This window comes from Pinus tabuliformis, chromosome 6 (assembly GCF_031772625.1).
Source record: "Pinus tabuliformis cultivar Carrire ecotype Pingquan chromosome 6, CPIR1, whole genome shotgun sequence".
NCBI lineage: Eukaryota > Viridiplantae > Streptophyta > Pinopsida > Pinales > Pinaceae > Pinus > Pinus tabuliformis.
The window spans coordinates 812,283,028-812,303,319 of record NC_142292.1 but is presented as its reverse complement, the minus strand read 5'-3'; the positions used below and the strand labels follow the sequence as shown (position 1 = coordinate 812,303,319).

Genomic DNA, 20,292 nt, shown 5'->3' with positions numbered 1-20,292 from the left:
CAATCCTGCTACGATCGCCATGGAAAACACATCAATCCAGGTCTCTCAGAAGAACTAATCATCCTGCTACACAGGAGAGCGAATCATCTTGTTCCACAAGAGAGCGAATCATCTTGTCCCACAAGAAAGCGAATCATCTTGTTCTAGTGCGCACCACCAGGGGAGGGTGAGTCACCCTGTGGTCGTATTTTGCTCCAGTAAGAACCGTAAGCCCTCAGAGCTCAATGTATGCAACATGCAGGACCCTTGTACAAGGGTTCCTTGACGACTCCAAGTCGTTTGGGAAAATCACAGATTAGATCTTTCCTCGGGGATTTGACAAGGTGTATCGACCTGTACATCATCTTAATGCGATGGAGCCTCCTTGCTCATCAATTTACCATATCCCAGATGATGTCTATCTACTGGAGCAATCGACGAATACGGGATTCCTCAATAATCAAATCCCACTTCTGGTTGTTACAAAGAATCACAGTGGTATCCAATGTAAATCCAAACAGCTCACTGAAGAGCTTTCGCAACCAGATTGTCTCACAGGAGACCATGCTAGTAGCAATATATTTTGCTTCGGCGGTGCTCAAAGCCACCAACTTCTGCTTCCTACTCATCCAGGATATCGAAGCAAATCCCAAGGTGAAACAGCATCCGGAAGTGCTCTTACGGTCCACCACACTGCCTGCCCAATCAGCATCAGTATATCCAAGTAGTCTCACATCTCCGGCAGTGTATCTTAACCCATTAGTAATTGTGCCACGAAGATATCTAAGAAGATTCTTGGCATCAATCCAGTGAGGCTCATCCAAATATGAGCTCACAATGCTAACTACAAAACATATGTTCGGACAGAGGTTCACCAAGAACATCAATGCTAATGAGTTTATGAAACTCAGAGGCATTTCCCAAATCTGGTCTAACATCACTACCATATAACTTCTAAAAGTTAAGATCCTCGAGGTAGTCACAAGCTTGCAGTCCATCATACCAAATCTTTCCAATATCTTTACCACATATTTTCCTTGAGATAGGAAAATTTCCCTTGGCTTCTACCACACTTCAAGTCCTTGGTCCTTCATTTCAAATTCAAAAGCCAACTCCCTCTTACATTTGTGACTGAGAGGGTATGCACTTGTTAGAAAGAGGTCATCCACATACAACACCAGTATGAGAGGCTTGTCATCTTCAACCTTAAAGTAAAGGTTAGGATCGGCTTCACTCCTAGTGAATCCCAGCCTCATCCAATAGCTATCGATCCTCTCATACCATGCTCGGGGTGCTTGCTTCAGCCCATAGAGAGCCTTCTTCAGCCTGCATACATGAGATTTTCGATCATAAATCTCAAATCCTACGGGTTGCTCCACGTAGACCTCTTCTTTGATCGAACCGTGCAAGAACGCGGTCTTGGCATCCATCTGATGTAGGTTCCATCCTTGTGAAGCCGCAAGGGCTATGATCGAGCGGATGGTCGTATATTTGGCAACAGGTGCAAATATCACATCATAGTTTATACCTTCCTTCTGGGAGAAACCACGAGCAACAAAACGAGCCTTGTACTTTTTCGTACTTTCAGTTGTTGCATGCTTTATCTTGTAAAACCATTTAGAAGTGACAATTGTCTTGTCCTGAGGTTTGGGAACTACTTCCCAGACATCATTCTCCATACTAGACTCATATTCTTTGGTCACAACATTCTTCCATACTTGATGCTTGATGGCATCTGAGAATGATGGAGGCTCATTTTGTATGATCGTGCTTATGATGGTTAGGTATCCCTAATACCTGTTAGGATTCTTACTTTCACAGAAGATTCCTCGGGGTGCAGCATGTCCTTCAGCATCATCAAGTATCCCCCTAAGCCATGAAGGCCTCTTCCTAGAAGAGGGAGGCTCAGGTGGATAAATAAGATCCATGGGTTCCTCCACATCAAGCATTGTTACATCATCTACCCATAGAGACGTCTTCCGCAATCGTACAGTTCTTCCTTTCCGCCACACCATTCTGCTCAGGAGTATGTGGTGTAGTAGTCTCCCTCTTAATGCCAACCTCAAATATGCCTGAGTGAACCAACTGTAATATATCGGAGGTCTTGCTTTGGCTTGAGGGGAATGGGCCCCTTTTGAGCTTTCCTTCGGCACATCCTGGACATACACCTTCTTTCTCTACTCGGAATTCAAGCATCCTTGTCACCATTTGTCTTACATTGGGTAGAGATTTATAATGAAGGTGGGCAAACCTCTGATGCCAAAGTTCAGATTGAAGAGATGTGTCATAAGATATGACACCTAGCGGACTTCCATTGCGTTGATATAATGAATCAACACGAAACCCAAGAGTAAAGGCATCTTTAACATTATTTTTCCATATACGTACCTTGCCATCGTTGAAGGTTACCTTGTAGCCTTTGTCTTCCATTACCGAGATGGACACCAGGTTCTCTTTGAGGTCAGGTGCATTTAATACATGCTGGAATTTCTAGCCTTCTTGAATGGTTGTCCTCTTCCTTGATTCCTAGCTCTCCTCTTACCTTTGCTATTGAATTTGTCATTCCTTTGATTGCCATCAGAGGGATTTTGATCATCATCCCCGTGTGAGTCTTTTCTATCAAGGCACTCCCTTGCATAGTGACATGCTTTATCGCAGATGTAACATCGTCATTTTCTTCCATCCTTAGGTCCAGCCTTTCCTTTTGATTTAGTCTCGGAATTATTTATTTTCTTAGCATGAGAAGAAAAGGCAGCAGGAGGACCTTTAGGCATGGGAATTTCTCGCTCTTCTACCCTTGTTTCTTCTTGAATGCATCTAGCCATTAATTCCTCGAAACCAGGAATTACATTATTGTTCAGAAGAGTAGTCCTGAACACGTACCATTCGGATGGTAATCCTCCAAGAGTCATGAGTGCCATTTCCCTATCGGTAATAGTCTCCCCAATAGATAGGGGATCGTTCTTGATCTCGGTGATTCTTAAGAAGTATGCTTGCATACTCTCATCTTTACCCTTCTTAATTTCCTTCAGCTTATTTCTAAGAAATAGAACTTGATTTGCATCATTTACTTTAGATAAACTCACCAGTCTATCGTAGATTTCCTTGGAGGTGTCCAGTTTAGAGATGTAGGCCACCAAGTGCTTGTCGATAGAGTCCCGGATGATCTTCTTTGTTTTGACTTCTTCGTTTTTCCATTTGTTCCACGCAGCAGCGGATGCATTTGATGGAGGCTCAACAATATTGCCTTTCACATGGTCCAACACTCCTTGATCTTTTAGAGTCAAATCAATTGGCATCTTCTATCCATGATAGTCTGCTTTCTCACGGAGCTTGTCTTCGGCAGGAAAGAGTGTTGAGGACCTCATAGTTATTTTAGGATAGCCTTGCCAATCTTCTCTTCGGTGATTGCTCTTGCTCTTGCTCGGGCTTTGTCTTCACCTCATCTCTAATACCATGTTAAGTTATGGTATGTTCTATGCTTATAACAATTTATTTCTTTTCTCTTATGATATTCCACATATTAGCAATCACATGTACATAAAGTAAAGTGCAGATAGAACATTAAACGATCGACAGAAAACAAGCAAAGGCAAGAGACACAAGATGTGGCGGCTAGCCAGGGACAAACCCCACAATGTGTGGGGAAACCCTTTGATCAAATATTCTTTTATCTTCAATAATTCAACAGAGAGAAATAGTACAATAAATCTGATTTATATCAGTGATAGCGAACCCTAGATCAGTAGCATTAGCATTAGCGGCTTCATCATCAAATTAGGGCAGACGATATCTCACAAACCGACCGTCGGATTGGCTTGATTCCACCACCAAAAGTTGTGGCTTCCGGAGTAGGTTCCGATGAACCTACAGCGCAGTTCAAATGAAGAGATCTTCTGGTCCACGCAGGTCAAACTTCACTTCTGCAGTTGCAACGTCAGTTTCGGCAGCTTCCTTCAAACTAGGGCAGTTGATATCTTGCAAACCATTCGTCAGATTGACTTGATTCCACCACCAAAAGTTGTGGCTTTCAAAGGAGGTTCAGATGAACCTACAGCGCAGATCAGAAGAGGAAGTTTGATGGTCCACACTGGTCAAAGTTTGGATTTGCAGTTGCAGCGTCAGTTTCAGCAACTTCCGACTTCACGTGTGAGAGAGAGAACCTTTTCTACGCAGTAGAGAGAGAGATGTGATGAGATGAGTGAGTGCAAATGAGGAAATGTCCCCCTGTATTTATACACAACTGTTGATGTTTGAATAGATGCCACTGTTGGACTTCTGAGCCTACATGAGTTGTACGTCGGCTGATAATAATTCCATAATCAAAATAAATTCATATCTTCATGAATACTTATCGGAGTCGAATGATCTTTAGATCAATCCTACACCTCTCGACGAGAGGAATCTAATGAACATATTATCAACCATGAATAAGATGACCCACATGAAGTTTGGCCCTAATTGCCAATTTTAACAGGACTTCCTCCTCTTTTCCTAATAGCTCGTCACAATATATCTCGGCAAGCATGAGTAGGTGATCTCTATCTGAAAGGTGTAGGTAGTTTCATTTCATCTCTACCAATGCCTCTCTGAGGGTTTGAAAATTTGTAAGTGAAGGCTCTCCTCCCAAATTGTCATGTGTCACTGCACTCCTCCAACAATAATTTCTCACTAATACTAGTGCATCATCATATTGCCTTGTGGGTGCCCTAATCTTGTCTACGTCCATCTTTAATTGATTTTCCAAGTTATAGGCATAAGTAGACTTGTGAGTAACATTTACCTCATCAAGTGATGGGACTAAGTTTGCATTGTCGACCTCTTGTGTGTTATCATCTTTGCATGCTTCTTGGGAATCATCATCAATTGTTGTGGCCTCATGATTTTCTTTGTACTCATCATCTAACTCAACAATCTCAGTAAGTGATGACAAGCATTCTATAGAAATTTCTGATTCTCTTTCATCCCAACTCTCGTTCGAACTTGTTGGGGTGAATCTGTGATAGCTTCATTTTCAACGGGTGTGACTTTTCTCAATTCGTCTTAGAAAGTTTGTTTATTGTTTTCATCTTCAATCCTTGTTCTCTAGTCTTTGGCTACCTTTCCATCTTTGGATTTGTTATTCCTTTTTGTATTTACTGCATTTGATGACACCCATGCTTCCATGTGCTCTATCATGTTTGCAAAGGTTTTGTTATAATTTTCAATTTTTTGGCAAATAATTCTTCTTGACTTAGAAGCATTGTTACCTTGTTATAATCTTCCCTTTGAGCCCAACAATTGTATCTTGACACCTTCAAAATAAATTCCTCGAACTTGGCTTTTCAAAGATAACACACAACTGAGCCAAGATCAATGCTTTGATACCACAGTAAGATTTTGCCTTAACAAACTTCTGATTTTGCTTTAAAAAATTTTGAGTTTGTATAAGTTCTTATGTGATACCTTTCTTTGAACAGTTTATGTGAAAATTGTTGTAGTTGAAGAACAAATATGCCTTGGTCTGAAGTACCAAGAAATTAGTCAAGCAACCCATTCAAGGTTGAGAATCTTGGTAAAGAAATCAAAGGTCTGCACTTAATATTGATCTCTGAAATTAGTCCTAAAATCATAAATCTTATACAACAGAAGTTGACATTGGTTCTTTTCAAAATTAAATAACAGAGTCATGAAATTTGTAGTTTAGAATTAGTCCTTGAATCCATCAAAGAAAGGAACAAAGATCGAGTTGTTTAAAGGTTTTGAAGAACTACTTGTAAGGATCATTACAAAGTTACAAAGTCATATGTGAAGGAAGGTTGCGCTATCTGGAGAAGAGAGCGAAGGTGTAAGATTTGAAATCATCATTTATGTGCTACAACAATTTGTGAATATATCAATCCTCAAAGGAGCGAATAGGTTGAAGATTTTACAAATTCATTTTCACTATGGAAAGGAGTTGATCTCCCTCAAAATTATAAGCATAAAATATAAATTGGAAGCCCTAAAGTCTAGCCACCATCAATTTGAGCAAGGTTGAGCTCTCAACTTGATCTATCACCATCCTTCACAACATCATCTTGAAGCAAACAATATGTTGATCTTACAGTGGTATGTCAAGTCAAGTTTGGCGGTAAATTTTGAATATATAGATACGCAAACCAATTCTAAACGAGACAGTAAGCCAACCTGTGGAAAGGAATCTTAGTCTTGAAGGATAATCAAACTTATGCTTATCTATAAGAAGAAAATATTTCTGACTCAACAAAGGAAGAAAGTCTTCCACTGTGAATGTGTCATGCAACAACTCATTAAAGGACCCTTGAAGATTTCATCAAGGTCATGAAAGTATTTTATGTTTCAGTCATCTAACTTTATGTCTTCAGTTTGCAACAATGAGTATCTTATATCTTGAAGAATTAAGCTACGTACAATTTGAGGTACGGATAATCATTCTTGCTAACCTAATTGGGTATAGGACTTTGAAATTTCTTTATTGATTCAAGAACTTGTAGTTTTTGTGTATTAAAATTGTTGATCTCTAAGTACTAAGCAGACCTTAGCTTTTAGTCTCTAAAGTTTGTAGGCATTCTAGGGATAAATTGGAAGCCCTAGAATTAATATTTTGAAAAATGACTTGGGGTTTGAAAATTTCTAGTTCATATATATAGATATATATATATATATATATATATTTATTTATTTATTTATTTATTTGTACTTGTCATTCAAGTATTGCAGATACATATAAGCAATAATGAGCTTTTACATAAAAATATTTATGGCCTTTCTCTTTTGCCTTGTAACTTGTTTTATGTTCATTTCTCTTGAATTTCTCGTAATTTAGGCTTGACTTAATTATCACTTTTGACAAGCATATATCAAGAACAACACTAGTTTTGAACTTAAGTCGTCAAAATCTCGAGAGTTTGTTTTAAGTTATAGTAGGTCCACTGACTATTTAAGTGAGTAGTTCAAAGCTCAAATTGCAGGAATGAAGCTTATATCATTGAATGAATTCATGATGCTACTTTTGTGTTCCTAGTCTTACTCATCTGTCGGTAGACAATTTCTTTTTAAATTTAGGGTTAAGAACACAAAGAAGGAGAGAATACATTAATGGCGTTTAAGCACTGACCACAATCTCTACTTAGCTATGGATATATATGACATGGACTTCATGGCGAAGTTTAATTTTTGATCCTTGACATGGCTTTTGATACAACCTCCTGAATATATGTTAGAGAACATGTTGAGGAATTCAGTGTGGATTGGAGGTGTTATCTTGGCCAGAGAGGTCTTCCTCCAGAATCAGTGTATCACAAAGGCAAAGTGTGATGAATATGGGCCAACTTTCATTCATAGGAAATGCTTCTAAAATATCGATTTATCACTCATATGCATACAAAGTTGTTATTTTTAATCTTGTTGGATAACATGTTGAGAATTTGTCTTAGATTAGAGGTGGTGTCTTGGCAAATGCCATCTTCCCTTGTCAGTGTATCACAAAGGCAGTTGATGATGAATCTGGGCCATCTATGATTCATGTGAAATGCTTTTACTATAATATATATATATATATATATATTCACATGCATTCAAAGGCTTTTATTTTTCAAGGAGGCCAGTGATCACATTTGCAGTAAGTGAAGGATGAAACATCATGAACTTAGAAACTTCCTAAATGAAGCTTTTTGTACACTGACATTTTTCTCTTCTCTTCATTGCGACAGCATGGTGTTATAGTAAGCTTTCACCACAACTTTGATCCATGTAAAGCTTTGAACTTATTTTCCGAGTGAATTTTTAGATATCAATCTAGGCCAGAGATCAATATCACTGTTAGCACTCCAGGAAACTCTCCTAGGTTGTAGCTCGGAGATGCCTAATAACATATAAATCTTCAATATCGTTCTCTAAACTATTGGAATGGATTGGGGTTTGGACCAAGTCAAATCACTGTTTCAACTCTGTTTTCACTCAAGACATACATGAACACTCCTCAGCTTGACAAGGCTTTCGACCACTAATGCTCAATAGTTTATAGATTCGATGAATAGATGGAGAATCCTAACTGTACCAGCAGATACACACATAAACACATATGAATGGCTAGCTACAGAAAGTAATTGAAGCTTGGAAATCTAATTTATCAACGCAGAGATAAGATGATAGTTATCTGGCATTAGACACAGAAGAAAACATGAATAACCTATTCAAGTGCAAGCTTAGAATAGAGGAGAAGATGGCAATTGAACATGTAACATCAAAAGAAGCTTGTATTACTGGAATGAAGATGAGACGCTGGGAGGAACAGAGTATCTAGTCTCTAAAAGTTGAACCCTTATTACTTCGAACTTTCAGCGATTTATAGGCTTTTTACAATACTCTCGAACTCTCTGAGGCTCGAGATGTCTTAATCTATCCCCTCTGTCTTCTAACTACTTGATGCCATAACTAGACAAACATGAGCTCAGAGAGCTCTATTTCTAACAAACACGGTAATCAAATTCTAGTAATTTCGCCGCACTGTCAAGTGGTTTGCCCGTGCCAGCGATTTTCCATGATCGTTTATGTTGGTTCAGTTGTATCGTGTTGTTGTTTTTTCCCCTTTCAGCCATGCATTCTGTTATTTCAGTTCAATTGTCCGACTGTCAAGAACACTAACAAAGCCAACAAATTTCCTCCCCGGGTGACTGGTGGGAAGTGGGGTACGGGGGCACGTGGGCCGTTGGATGGTGTGGATCGATGGTCGAGATGTTGGTCAGGCGGCGAAGGATGAACTATGGTGCTCGTGAACGAGGGTCATTGGATCGGGAAGAATGGGCGAAGGAGATCAATCGTCGGAGGTTGGAAGTCGTGGCAGGAGCGGAATAAGTCCGCGCCGTCAGATTTTAGATGGGTAGATCGAATGGCTATCGGGCAGAGGAGCGTATAACGTTGGTCAGATGAAGTGTGGACCGTCAGATCAGTGGGAAGATCAACCAAGGGGGACACTAAGGTATGAGACGACCTCGAGAAATGTTCGAACGGGTGCATATGGACGAAAAGGTAAGGTTTTCGGGGGGTTTTGCACATTAGTGCATGTTTTCATGCACTCTGAAAAATAATAATACATAGGGGGCAAAAATGGATTAATTCATGTAGGGCCAAGGTGAAAGTAAGCTTTGTTATGATGTGAGGGTTGGGTTAGGACATGAGTGAACGTGGATGGGAGTGGATGAGTGAGAAAAGTGAGGTGATGGACCGTATGAGAACCTCTCTGTGACAGCAGAATAGACCATTTCCCTCCTTTAGTCTTCAAAATAGTAGCACTGCACCTCAGGGCTAGCAATCACCATTCTATTTTCTCCACTGAATATAATGATTTTTTTCACTGCCTACTAGACATCTCTTCATTGATTTTGTAAACGAGGACAACACCTCGTTTTTGGTCGATAAATTCTAATCTATAAATTCATTAACGCAAAGTGTAAACAATGATCGAACCACATATTTGTCAACAATCAATCATTGTTCGTTGTGCCTTCCTAATCGAGTTCAAATGGCAGTTGGTATCTTCCTACAAAGCTTTAAAAAGGGTAAAACAAGTGAGAGCTACTTGTTCTCCTTCGACTTAATCCTTTTTTCGCGTCCAAAATGACTACTTACTCGAGTATACATACAACTAAGGTGATGGTTTTCACTGATTGAAATTGCTGAAAATTTTACTAATGTATTTCAATGACCATGTTTATTAAATTGTTGTGTAAATGATTATGTTGGAATTATGTGTGATCCATGTCAAATGGGTCATTTCACTTTTGTATCAAATCCTTTCATCTTTGTGCTTTAACATAATTTAATCTAAAAAGGAGAATAATATATTTGGGAACATGGTTATGCTTCTAAAATATCAATTTATTCATATGCATACAAAAGTTGTTATTTTTCATCTTGTTGGATATCATGTTGAGGAATTTGTCTTGGATTAGAGGTGGTGTCTTGGTGAATGCCATCTTCCCTTGTCAGTGTATCATGGATGATGATTCTGGGCCATGATTCATGTGAAATGATTCTGAAATAACATATATATATATATATATATATATATATATATATTCACATGCATTCAAATGTTATTATTTTTCAAGCATGCCAGTAATCACATTTGGAATAAGTGAAGGATGAAACATCATGAACTTAGAAACTTTATTTCGAATGAAGATTCCATACTATTACCTTTTTCTCTTCTCCTTTATGACAGTATGTGTTCTTTTACAACTTCAACCATATTTACATCTTTAATTCCATTCTTTCAGTAAATGATTTTTACGACAAAATGCAGAAATTTTACACCAAACACGTTTTTTCAATATTTTTTTGTAGAAACCTTGTTTTGAAGTATGTTATAGTAAGCTTGCACCACAACTTTGATCCATGTAAAGCTTTGAACTTATTTTCTGAGTGAATTTTTAGATATCAATCTAGGCCAAAGATCAGTATCACCATTCTATTTTCATTACTGAATATAAGACATCACTTCATTGATTTTGTCAACAATTAGTTACTGTTCAGTGTGCCTTCCTAAACGAGTTAAAATGGTAGTCAGTATCTTCCTATAAAGATTTAAAAAGGGTAAAACAAGTGAGAGCTACTTGTTCTCCTTTGGTTGAATCCATTTTTTGCGTTTGAAATTACTACTTACTCAAGTATACACACAACTATGGTGATGACTCTCCCTGATTGAAATTGCATGTCTCTAACCATGAGAAGTTAACTAACAAGTATCAAACAAAGTCCGCCCAATGAAAATTGGACTAATGTATTTCACTGACCGTGTTTATGCTTGTGTAAAATGATTATGTTGGAATTGTGTGATTCATGTCAAATGGGTTATTTCACCTTTGTATCCAATCCTTTCATCTTTGTGCTTTAAGATAATTTAATCTAAAATGGAGAATAATATATTTGGGAACATGGTTATATGATTGGTCACAAGGAAAAAGTGTTTATTGTTAAATTGATAATGAAAAATGAAGAAAATTATTGGTAGAGTAAATACGTATTTATATTTATTGGTCAATTTAGATGAACGTTGGTTTATGATAATTATGGATGCTCACATTTAAGAACATGGCTACATGATTGGTTGGAAGAAAAAGTCTCTTAAAAAATAGTGAACATGAAAAATGAAGAAAATTATTAGACTAAATAAGCATTTATATTTATTGGCCAATTTAGATGAATGTTGTTTCATGATACTTACCAATACACACATTTAAGAATTTTGTAAGAAAAAATTAAATACCTTATTTTTCTTTTCTTTTCTTTTCTTTTTGGTCCAAATGGAACATTTTGGGAACTTTTTCTAATTCCCTATTAATATCTTTTATTAAATATGCATTATATTAAAAATATCTTTTTTTAAATATGTATTATTTTTTTAATGGAATTAGTGTAGTTAGAACATTAAAAGGCAATAAGATAATGTTATATATATATATATATATATATATATATTTAAGCATGAAATGTAAGGGGAACTTTTGAATGGAAATAAAAATAATATTAATTTCTAATTATAACATAATTAAATTTTTATATAACTATTAATAATTCATGATTCATGATTCAATATAAGCAATTTTGTAATAAAAGAGAATTTCTAACATAATTAGATGGTTAATATTAACATACAGATATAAACATGTATACTTAATTGTTTATTTTGAATAATTTATGTTTTGTGTTTAACTAGGAGTAAACAACTTCATTTCATATTATTATGTTGGGACAAAAATAGAAATTTGATTCGGTTTTAAAATAATTTGGTATAATTTCATGTGTTCCCTATTTCGACATTTGCCAAGAGACTCTAATATTTTGAAATGGTAAAGACTCAAGAGGCATTCTCTAATGGGGCAAGGATTACATTTGACAAGTATATAACTATATTTTGTCAAATGTTGACCATTTTAAATTTCTACAATTAACAATAATGTTTACTCAATTAAATTTGTCAATGGGATGGTGATGGTGATGATATATATATATATATATGTATATATGTCAATTTGAATGAATGTCATTTTATAATATTTACTAATGTTCACATTTAAGCATTTTATTTTAATTGAAATATGAATACAAAGTATTTTGTTCAAATTGAAGCTTTATGGAAACTTTTTTTTAGTGCCCAATTGATACTTTTTCTAAGGTTTGCTTTATTTGAATAGAATTAGTGTACTTGGAACATAACAAAATAATAAAATGTGGCATTAATATATAAGCCTGAAATGTTAAAACAAGTTCTTTTGAATGTGAATAAAAAAAAACATTACTTTGTAATTATAAAATGTCCAAATTTTTGTATAATTATTATCAATTCGTATTTCGTATTTCAATTTAAGCAAAATTATAATAATAAAAAATTCTAAAATAATGGTCATGGTCAATATGATAGTTATAAACATATACTTTAAATTGTGTATTTTAAATATTTTATAGGTTTTAGGTTATGAATTTCTGCTTTTTGATATTTATCTGTAGCTATAATAATGTATTTTTAATTGTAGACTTTTAAATGTTTTGTATTGTTTTAAATATGTATTTTGAATGGTAATAGATGTGTTTTTAATTTCAAACTTCTAAATATTTTGTATGGGATTTTATTCTTTTAAAGGGGAATCCACGAATGCCTCTTCATCATATCTAATGGATCACAAGTTAACACTTGTAATCTTTCCCCCATATTGTATTATTGTGCCCCATAGAAGCCCACTATTGTTATTATTGTGCCCTAACATTATTATTGTTATGTCGGCTCTGATTATGTTATGACCCCTTAGACTCTTATATATAGAAAGGAGGTCTTTACATTACATAAATGAACAATTCTTTGATGATACAAATGAAAAGACCTCCTTTCTATATATAAGAATCTAAGGGGTCATAACATAATCAGAGCCGACATAACAATAATAACAATAGTGGGCTTCTATAGGGCACAGTGGTAACAATATGGGCACTACATGGGTACATCAATATAATAAGTGGGTTGTACTAATAACAATAAGGGGTTACACTAGTAGTATAGGGGCCTAACATGCCACTCTCTTTCAAAAAGAGTTATCCTCAATGCTTGATGGTTAAGGGTACACAATTTTCGAAACACTGCCTCTAATTTTGAAACACTTTGGAAAACAATTGCTTTACTCTCCATCCTTGATATTTTGTTTTTTCAATAGTAGGATTGTAGATATGTTATGTTTTAGGTCATGAGGTTTTCTAAATATTTTGCTTATGGTAAGAATGCTATGAAGATATTGATATGTTCAAATATTACTATGTAAATTGGGTCTAGCTTGAGTGGTTGTAGGAAAATTGTTATCATTCCCACCCCTATTCAAATCCCAGTTATTTCCCTTTGGCAGTTAATGTTGAGCTAGGTTTGATCCATTCATGAATTGTTGACTTGGCCCTACACCTTAGAAGAATTTAGTGTTTACCCATAGTTACCATCCTTGAAATGAAGGGAAGTGTGCAATGGTAATGGCCAGTGATATGTTTTTTTTCATTAACTCAAAGAATATTGTTTTATGAATTTTTGTGTTTTAATTGATTACGTTCTTTAAAAAGCACATATAATCTCTAGAATATGATTACATTTTCTATAATGCATTATGTTTGATACATTAACTAAATTTAAAATATGAACACTTTTAAACAACAAAATAGATGTTTGTTGTGTGTATATATTTATCTATACAATGTTTTATTAGGATGTGTAGTTTTGAAAATATTTTTTCAATTGTAAATTAGTTTTCGTGCTTTCTCCTTTTTGTTTATTTTTTATTTTTTTATTTTGGAGGGGGATTAGCAACATCATTCCATTGTTTCTAGTAGATTGCAAGTTCATCTTCCCTCGCTTCAAGAATGTTTGACCTCCTAGAGAGAAACAAATAAGGGTACATATGTTTCAAAAATTGTTTTCCAACCAACAAACACTTAATAAAGACCAATTGCTTTACTCTTTTTCGTGATTTTTTGTATAGTTATAAATGTGTTTTTATAAACATGTTTTTTGTATAGTTCTAGATATGTTATAATTTAGGTTATGAACTTTTGTAAATAATCTTATTTTCCAAGTTGTGATAAGATGCTATAAAGATTTTAGTATGTTACAAGATTTTTTTTTCTTTTACTAGAACAAGGAAAAAACCTATAGTTAACCCAAAATAGTGTTTATGCACTTTAATTAGTTACAATGTTTAATAAGCACATATATTCTCTAAAATATGGTTATATAGAAAAACATATATTCTTTAAAATATGATTATGTGAGTTTTCTATAATGTGTTGTGCTTGATATATTACATTAGCAATTAAATTGAAAATATAAGCACTTTTAAGAAAAGTAAGAAAACTTTTGGTGAATTATTTGAGTCATTAGTTCAAAGCTCAGATTGCACGAATGAAGCTTATATCATTAAATGAATTCAGAATGTTGCTTTTGAGTCCCTAGTTTTACACATTTGTTGGTAGACAAATTCTTTTTGAAATTATCGTTAAGAACATAAAAAAAGAGAGAATCCATTAATGATGTTTAAAAACTGACCACAATCTCTACTTGTCTATGGATGTATATGGCATGGACTTCATGGAAAAGTTTCATTTATGATCTCTGACATGGCTTTTGATACAGCCTCCTGAATATATGTCAGAGAACATGTTGAGGAATTCAGCTTGGATTGGAGGTGCTATCTTGGCCAAAGCGGTCTTCCTCCAGAATCAGCATATCACAAAGGCAGAGTATGACGAATCTGGGCCAACTATCATACATAGGAAATGCTTCTAAAATATCAATTTATCACTCTTATGCATACAAAAGTTGTTATTTTTCATTGTGTTGGATATCATGTTGAGGAATTTGTTTTAGATTAGAGGTGGTGTCTTGGCGAATGCCATCTTTCCTCATCAGTGTATCACAAACGCAATGGATGATGAATCTAGGTCATCTATGATTCATGTGAAATGCTGGTAATCACATTTGCAGTAAGTAAAGGATGAAGCATCATGAACATAGAAATCTTCTTTTGAATGAAAATTTTTGTGCACTATGACCCTTTTCTCTTCTCTTCATTATGACAGTATGTGTTCTTTTTTACAGCTTCAACAATATTTACATGTTTAATTACATTCCTTCAATAAATGATATTTATGACTAAATGTAAAAAATTTAAACCAAACACGTTTTTTTCAACATTTTTGGTAGAAACTCTGTTTTGAAGTCTGTTATAGTAAGCTTGCACCACAACTTTAAACCATGTAAATCTTTGAACTTATTTTCTGAGTAAACTTTTACATATCAATCTAGGCTAGAGATTAGTATCATCATTTTATTTTCTCAACTGAATATAATGATCTTGCACCACAACTTTGATCCATGTAAATCTTTGAACTTATTTTCTAAGTAAATTTTTGATATCAATCTAGGCCAGAGATCAGTATCATCATTCTATTTTCTCAACTGAATATAATGATTTTTTTCACTACCTAAGTATTATCTATAAATTCATTAAGGTAGACAATTACTGATGCTCGCATTTAAAAACATGGCTACATGATTAGTTGGAAGAAATGGAAGAAAAACTCTGTTGAAAAATAGAAAACATGAAAAATGAAGACAATTATTGGACTAAATAAGTATTTATATTTATTGGTCAATTTAGATGAATGTGTTTCATGATACTTACCAATGCACACACTTAAGTACTTTGTAATTGAAATGCAAATATAAATTTTATTTTTTTTTGGGTCCAAATGTAACTTTATGGGAACTTTTTTTATGCCCTCTTAATATCTTTTCTAAAATATGCATTATTATTTTAATAGAATTAGTGTCGTTAGAACATTAAAAGGCAATACGTTAATGTAATTTAAAAATAATACATCAATATCTAAGCATGAAATTTAAGGGGCACTTTTGAATGTAAATAAAAATAATATAATTTCTGATTATAAAATAACTAAATTTTTATATAACTATTAATAGTTCATGATCCAATTTAAACAATTTTATAATAAAAAGAGAATTTCTAACCTAATTGAATGGTTAATATTAATATATAGATATAAACATGTATACTTAATTGTGCATTTGGAATAATTTATGTTTTATGTTTAACAAATTTATTCTTTGTACTAAATTTGTAATCAATCTAGGAGTTAGTTGCTCCATTTGAAATATTCTTCAAATTATTTTGCTAGGACGAAAATAGAAATTTGATTTGACTTTAAAATAATTTGGTATAATTCTATGTATTACTTATTCTGACATTTGTCAAGAAGCCCTAATATTTTGAAATGGTAAAGACTCAAGAGGCAATCTCTTATGGGGCAAGGATTACATTTGACAAGTATATACGCATATTTTGTCAAATATTGACAATTTTAAAATATGCAATTAATGATAATGTTTACTGAAATTTTAAAATTGTCAATGTGATGCTGATGATATATATATATATATATATATATATCCCAATTCAGATGAATTTTGTTTTATAATATTTACTAATACTCACATTTAAGCATTGTATTTTAATTGAAATAAAAATACAAATACAAAGTATTTTGTTCCCATTGAATCATTGTGGAAACTTCTTTTTTAATGCCCAATTAATACTTTTTCTAAGGCCTGCATCATTTGAATAGAATTAGTGTAGTTGAACATTACAAATTAATAAAATAATAAAATGTTGCACTAATATATAAGCATGAAATGTTAAAACAAATTCTTTTTAATGTTAAAAAAAAAAGGAGGAAGTAGTTATAAATTCATATTTCAATTTAAGCAAAATTATAATAATAAAAAATTCTAAAATAATGGTCATGGTCAATATGATAGTTATAAACATATACTTTAAATTGTGTATTTTAAATATTTTATAGGTTTTAGGTTATGAATTTGTGTTTGTTGATATTTATATGGAGCTATAATAATGTATTTTCAATTCTAGACTTTTAAATATTTTGTATTGTTTTAAATATGTATTTTGAGTTGTAGACTTTTTGAGATTTTGTGTAATAGGCGTGTTTTCAATTTCAAACTTTTAAATATTTTGTATGGGATTTTATTATTTTAGATGGGAATCCTTGAATGCCTCTTCATCATGCCCATTTGGTGACAAGTTGACACTTGTAATCTTTCCCCACCCTAAGAAATTAGGTTGCTTGGAGAGGGACAAATAGGGGTACACAATTTTCGAAACACTTAGGAGAACAATTGCTTTACTCTCCATCCTTGATGTTTTGTTTTTTCAATAGTATGGTTGTAGATATGTTATGTTTTAGGTCATGAGATTTTCTAAATATTTTGCTTATAGTAAGAATGCTATGAAGATGTTGATATATTCAAATATTACTATGTAAATTGGGTCTAGCTTGAGTGGTTGTAAGAAAATTGTTATCATTCCCACCCCTATTCAAATCCTACTTTATTACCCTTTGTCAGTGAATGTTGAGCTAGGTTTGATCCATTCATGAGTTGTTGACCTAGCCCTACAACTTAGAAGAATTTAGTGTTTACCCTTAGTTACCATCCTTGAAATGAAGGGAAGTGTTTGATGGTAATGCCAAGTGATATGTTTTTTTCATTAACTCAGAGAATATTGTTTTACGAAAATTTTGTGTATTTTAATTGATTACATTCTTTAAAAAGCACATATAAACTCTAGAATATGATTACATGTTCTATAATGCATTTTGTTTGATATATTAGGAACAAAATTGAAAATATGAACACTTTTAAACAACAAAATAGATGTTTGGGGTGTGTATATATTTATCTATATAATGTTTTATTAGGATTTGTCTAATAGATTGCAAGTTCATCTTCCCTTCAAGAATGTTTGACCTCCTAGAGAGCAACAAATAAGGGTACATGGGTTTCAAAAATTGTTTTCTGACCAACAACCAATTAATAAAGACCAATTGCTCTACTCCTTTTCCTGATTTTTTGTATAGTTATAAACATGTTTTTTGTATAGTTCTAGATATGTTATGATTTAGGTTATGAACTTTTGTAATTAATCTTCTTTTCCAAGTTGTGATAAGAATGCTATGAAGATATTAGTATGTTACAAGATTTTTTTTTCTTTTACCAAAACAAGGAAAAACCTATGGTTAATCCAAAATAGTGTTTATGTACTTTAATTAGTTGTTATTAGTGTCCTATAAAATTTTATAGGATTGCTTGATTATAGCTGACCATTATTATATTTGAGATGTTTTAAACAATATTTCACCCTACAAATGATGTCCAAAAAGATAGAAAAATGAAAAGAAAATATAAATAGAAAAAGAAAAAGAAATGATAAAAGAACCCGACCAAAAAAAAGAATAAATGTGAAAGTGATGCTGGTTGAAGTGCCATTGATATCCTGTTGGTTTTGCAAAGAATAAATTCATGAAATTGTGTGCAACTTGTCTAAATGCCACAATACCTCTGTGCTTGAAATGTATAGTTTAATCATATTCAAGCAAGTTTCAATTTATGTTAATTAGATTAGAGTAAATAGTTTAGCCAAACAGTGTAATCTTGGCTTAGATTTGTAGGAATTTACAGGGTAAGTTCTTCAGATGGAACACCAAAGGACACCACTCACAAACAGATCAAAGATCAATACACCAATATTCTTGACATGGTTAAAACCCACAAAGAGGGAAACGGTCCACGGCCTGAGCCAACGCGGCCACTTTAAACAATTTATTAAAAAAAGAAATAAAATTTACATAAGCTTCTTTCGTGAACGGTTACCCTAAAAATGACTCTCCATGCTCTCTAAATAGAGATCATGGACGAATCGGGTGTTAAGCCACGGATCAAGTGTCCATAATATCGAGAAAATGAACCGTCATATCACTTCATGTTAGGCCCCTATAATACTAGTTATTCCCCCATTGCTATTGTCATTGTATCCCTTATTGTTATTATTGTACCTTTATTGTCCCCATATTGTTATTAGTATGTCCCATAGAAACCCACTATTGTTATTTTTTTGCCCTTATGTTATTACTATTATGTCGGCTTGATTATATTGTGACCTCTTAAACTCCTATATATATAGAAGGGAGGTTTAGTCATTTGTATCATCCAAGAATTATTCATTTGTATAATGTAAAGGAGGTTTCCCTCTCGAAGAAGCTTATTTTTAAGGCGTTGATCTTTCTTTTCTATCTTTTTGTGCGTTGGTTTCATAACATTTGGTATCAGAGCTTTGGATTCTAGGGTTTTGCTGCCCCAAACAAGTCATCGTGGCATTTTTGTTATAAAAAAAATTTCTGCGACGTTTCAAAAGCTACAAAAAAAACCCATTTGAGCTGAAATCGTTCTGAACTTCAGGTCCAAATTTCAAAGCTTGTCTCGCTATATTTGTGGAGATATGATCTGGGGAAGTTATGGTTTTTGTAGACTCGCGAATTGCATTCCAAACAAGTGACCTGGGGAAAATCATCATAACTTTTGTTTTGAGCATCATATTGAAATTTCGTAAGAACTTTCAGAAATGGGATGACCTGTAGTTTTCTGGGTATCAGTTTCAGGTACTAAGGTCGAAACAGTGACACATGGCACAACATACAAGTTCGCTCTACTGAACTAGTCTATAATCAGATCATCGTGGGAGATTTGGCATAACTCTTCCTTGGAGAATCCAATCTTGATCGGACTTGCAGGGTTAGGAAAAGGACTCAAAGGGCTACCGCATGATGAGATTTCAGATATTCGAGATCCGCAGTTACAGAGATACAACTTTTACAAGGTGAAAAAAAGGAGAAGTTTTTTTTTACTTTTGCATAAGATTGGTTTGAAAAAATAGTTTGAAGGAATTCACAGGGAATAGTGAAGAATTATTAGCATTAATTAATGCCCCGAAGAAAGAAAATGGAAACACTTAGTAAGCAAATTGAAATCTCTAGTATGACTCATGAAGAAGAGGAAGGAATGCAACATGATATATCAAAATTACAAGACCAAATACAACAAATTTCACTCTCACTATAGGTAAATGAAGCCAAGATGAAAGGTGTGGAAGCTAATATGAATGGCATGGACGATAAGATGGAAAAATTGAAGATAAATTTGAATAAGCTGCTACAAGAAATGGTCACTAATGGTGAAAGGGTAGTAAAGGAAACTCGTGATGAGAACAAAAGAAATGTTAATCATGATTTCAAAGGCTCTAATGTTGGATTGAAGACCCACCATGTTCCAAAAATCAATATGAGGAAGTTTGATGGCAAGGATCCCAGAACATTGATACTACAAATGGAGCAATTTTTCGATCTCCA

The 20,292-nt window shown here is 33.8% G+C and overlaps 1 protein-coding gene across 2 annotated transcripts in view; it reads left to right on the top strand.

The window, feature by feature from the left end:
* The window catches only part of LOC149261278 (actin-related protein 7-like), a 318,254-nt gene that overhangs the window by 274,608 nt on the left and 23,354 nt on the right, over nt 1-20,292 (top strand). Inside the window, exon 7 of one of the 2 annotated variants that reach the window (XM_089421955.1) lies at nt 14,645-15,311. The exons of the other annotated variant lie outside the window; for it this stretch is intronic. Coding sequence (XP_089278081.1) covers nt 14,645-14,797 — 153 coding nt within the window. The 3' untranslated portion in view covers nt 14,798-15,311. Of the gene's footprint in view, nt 1-14,644; nt 15,312-20,292 lie in introns of those variants that run through there. 2 annotated transcript variants of the gene reach the window in all.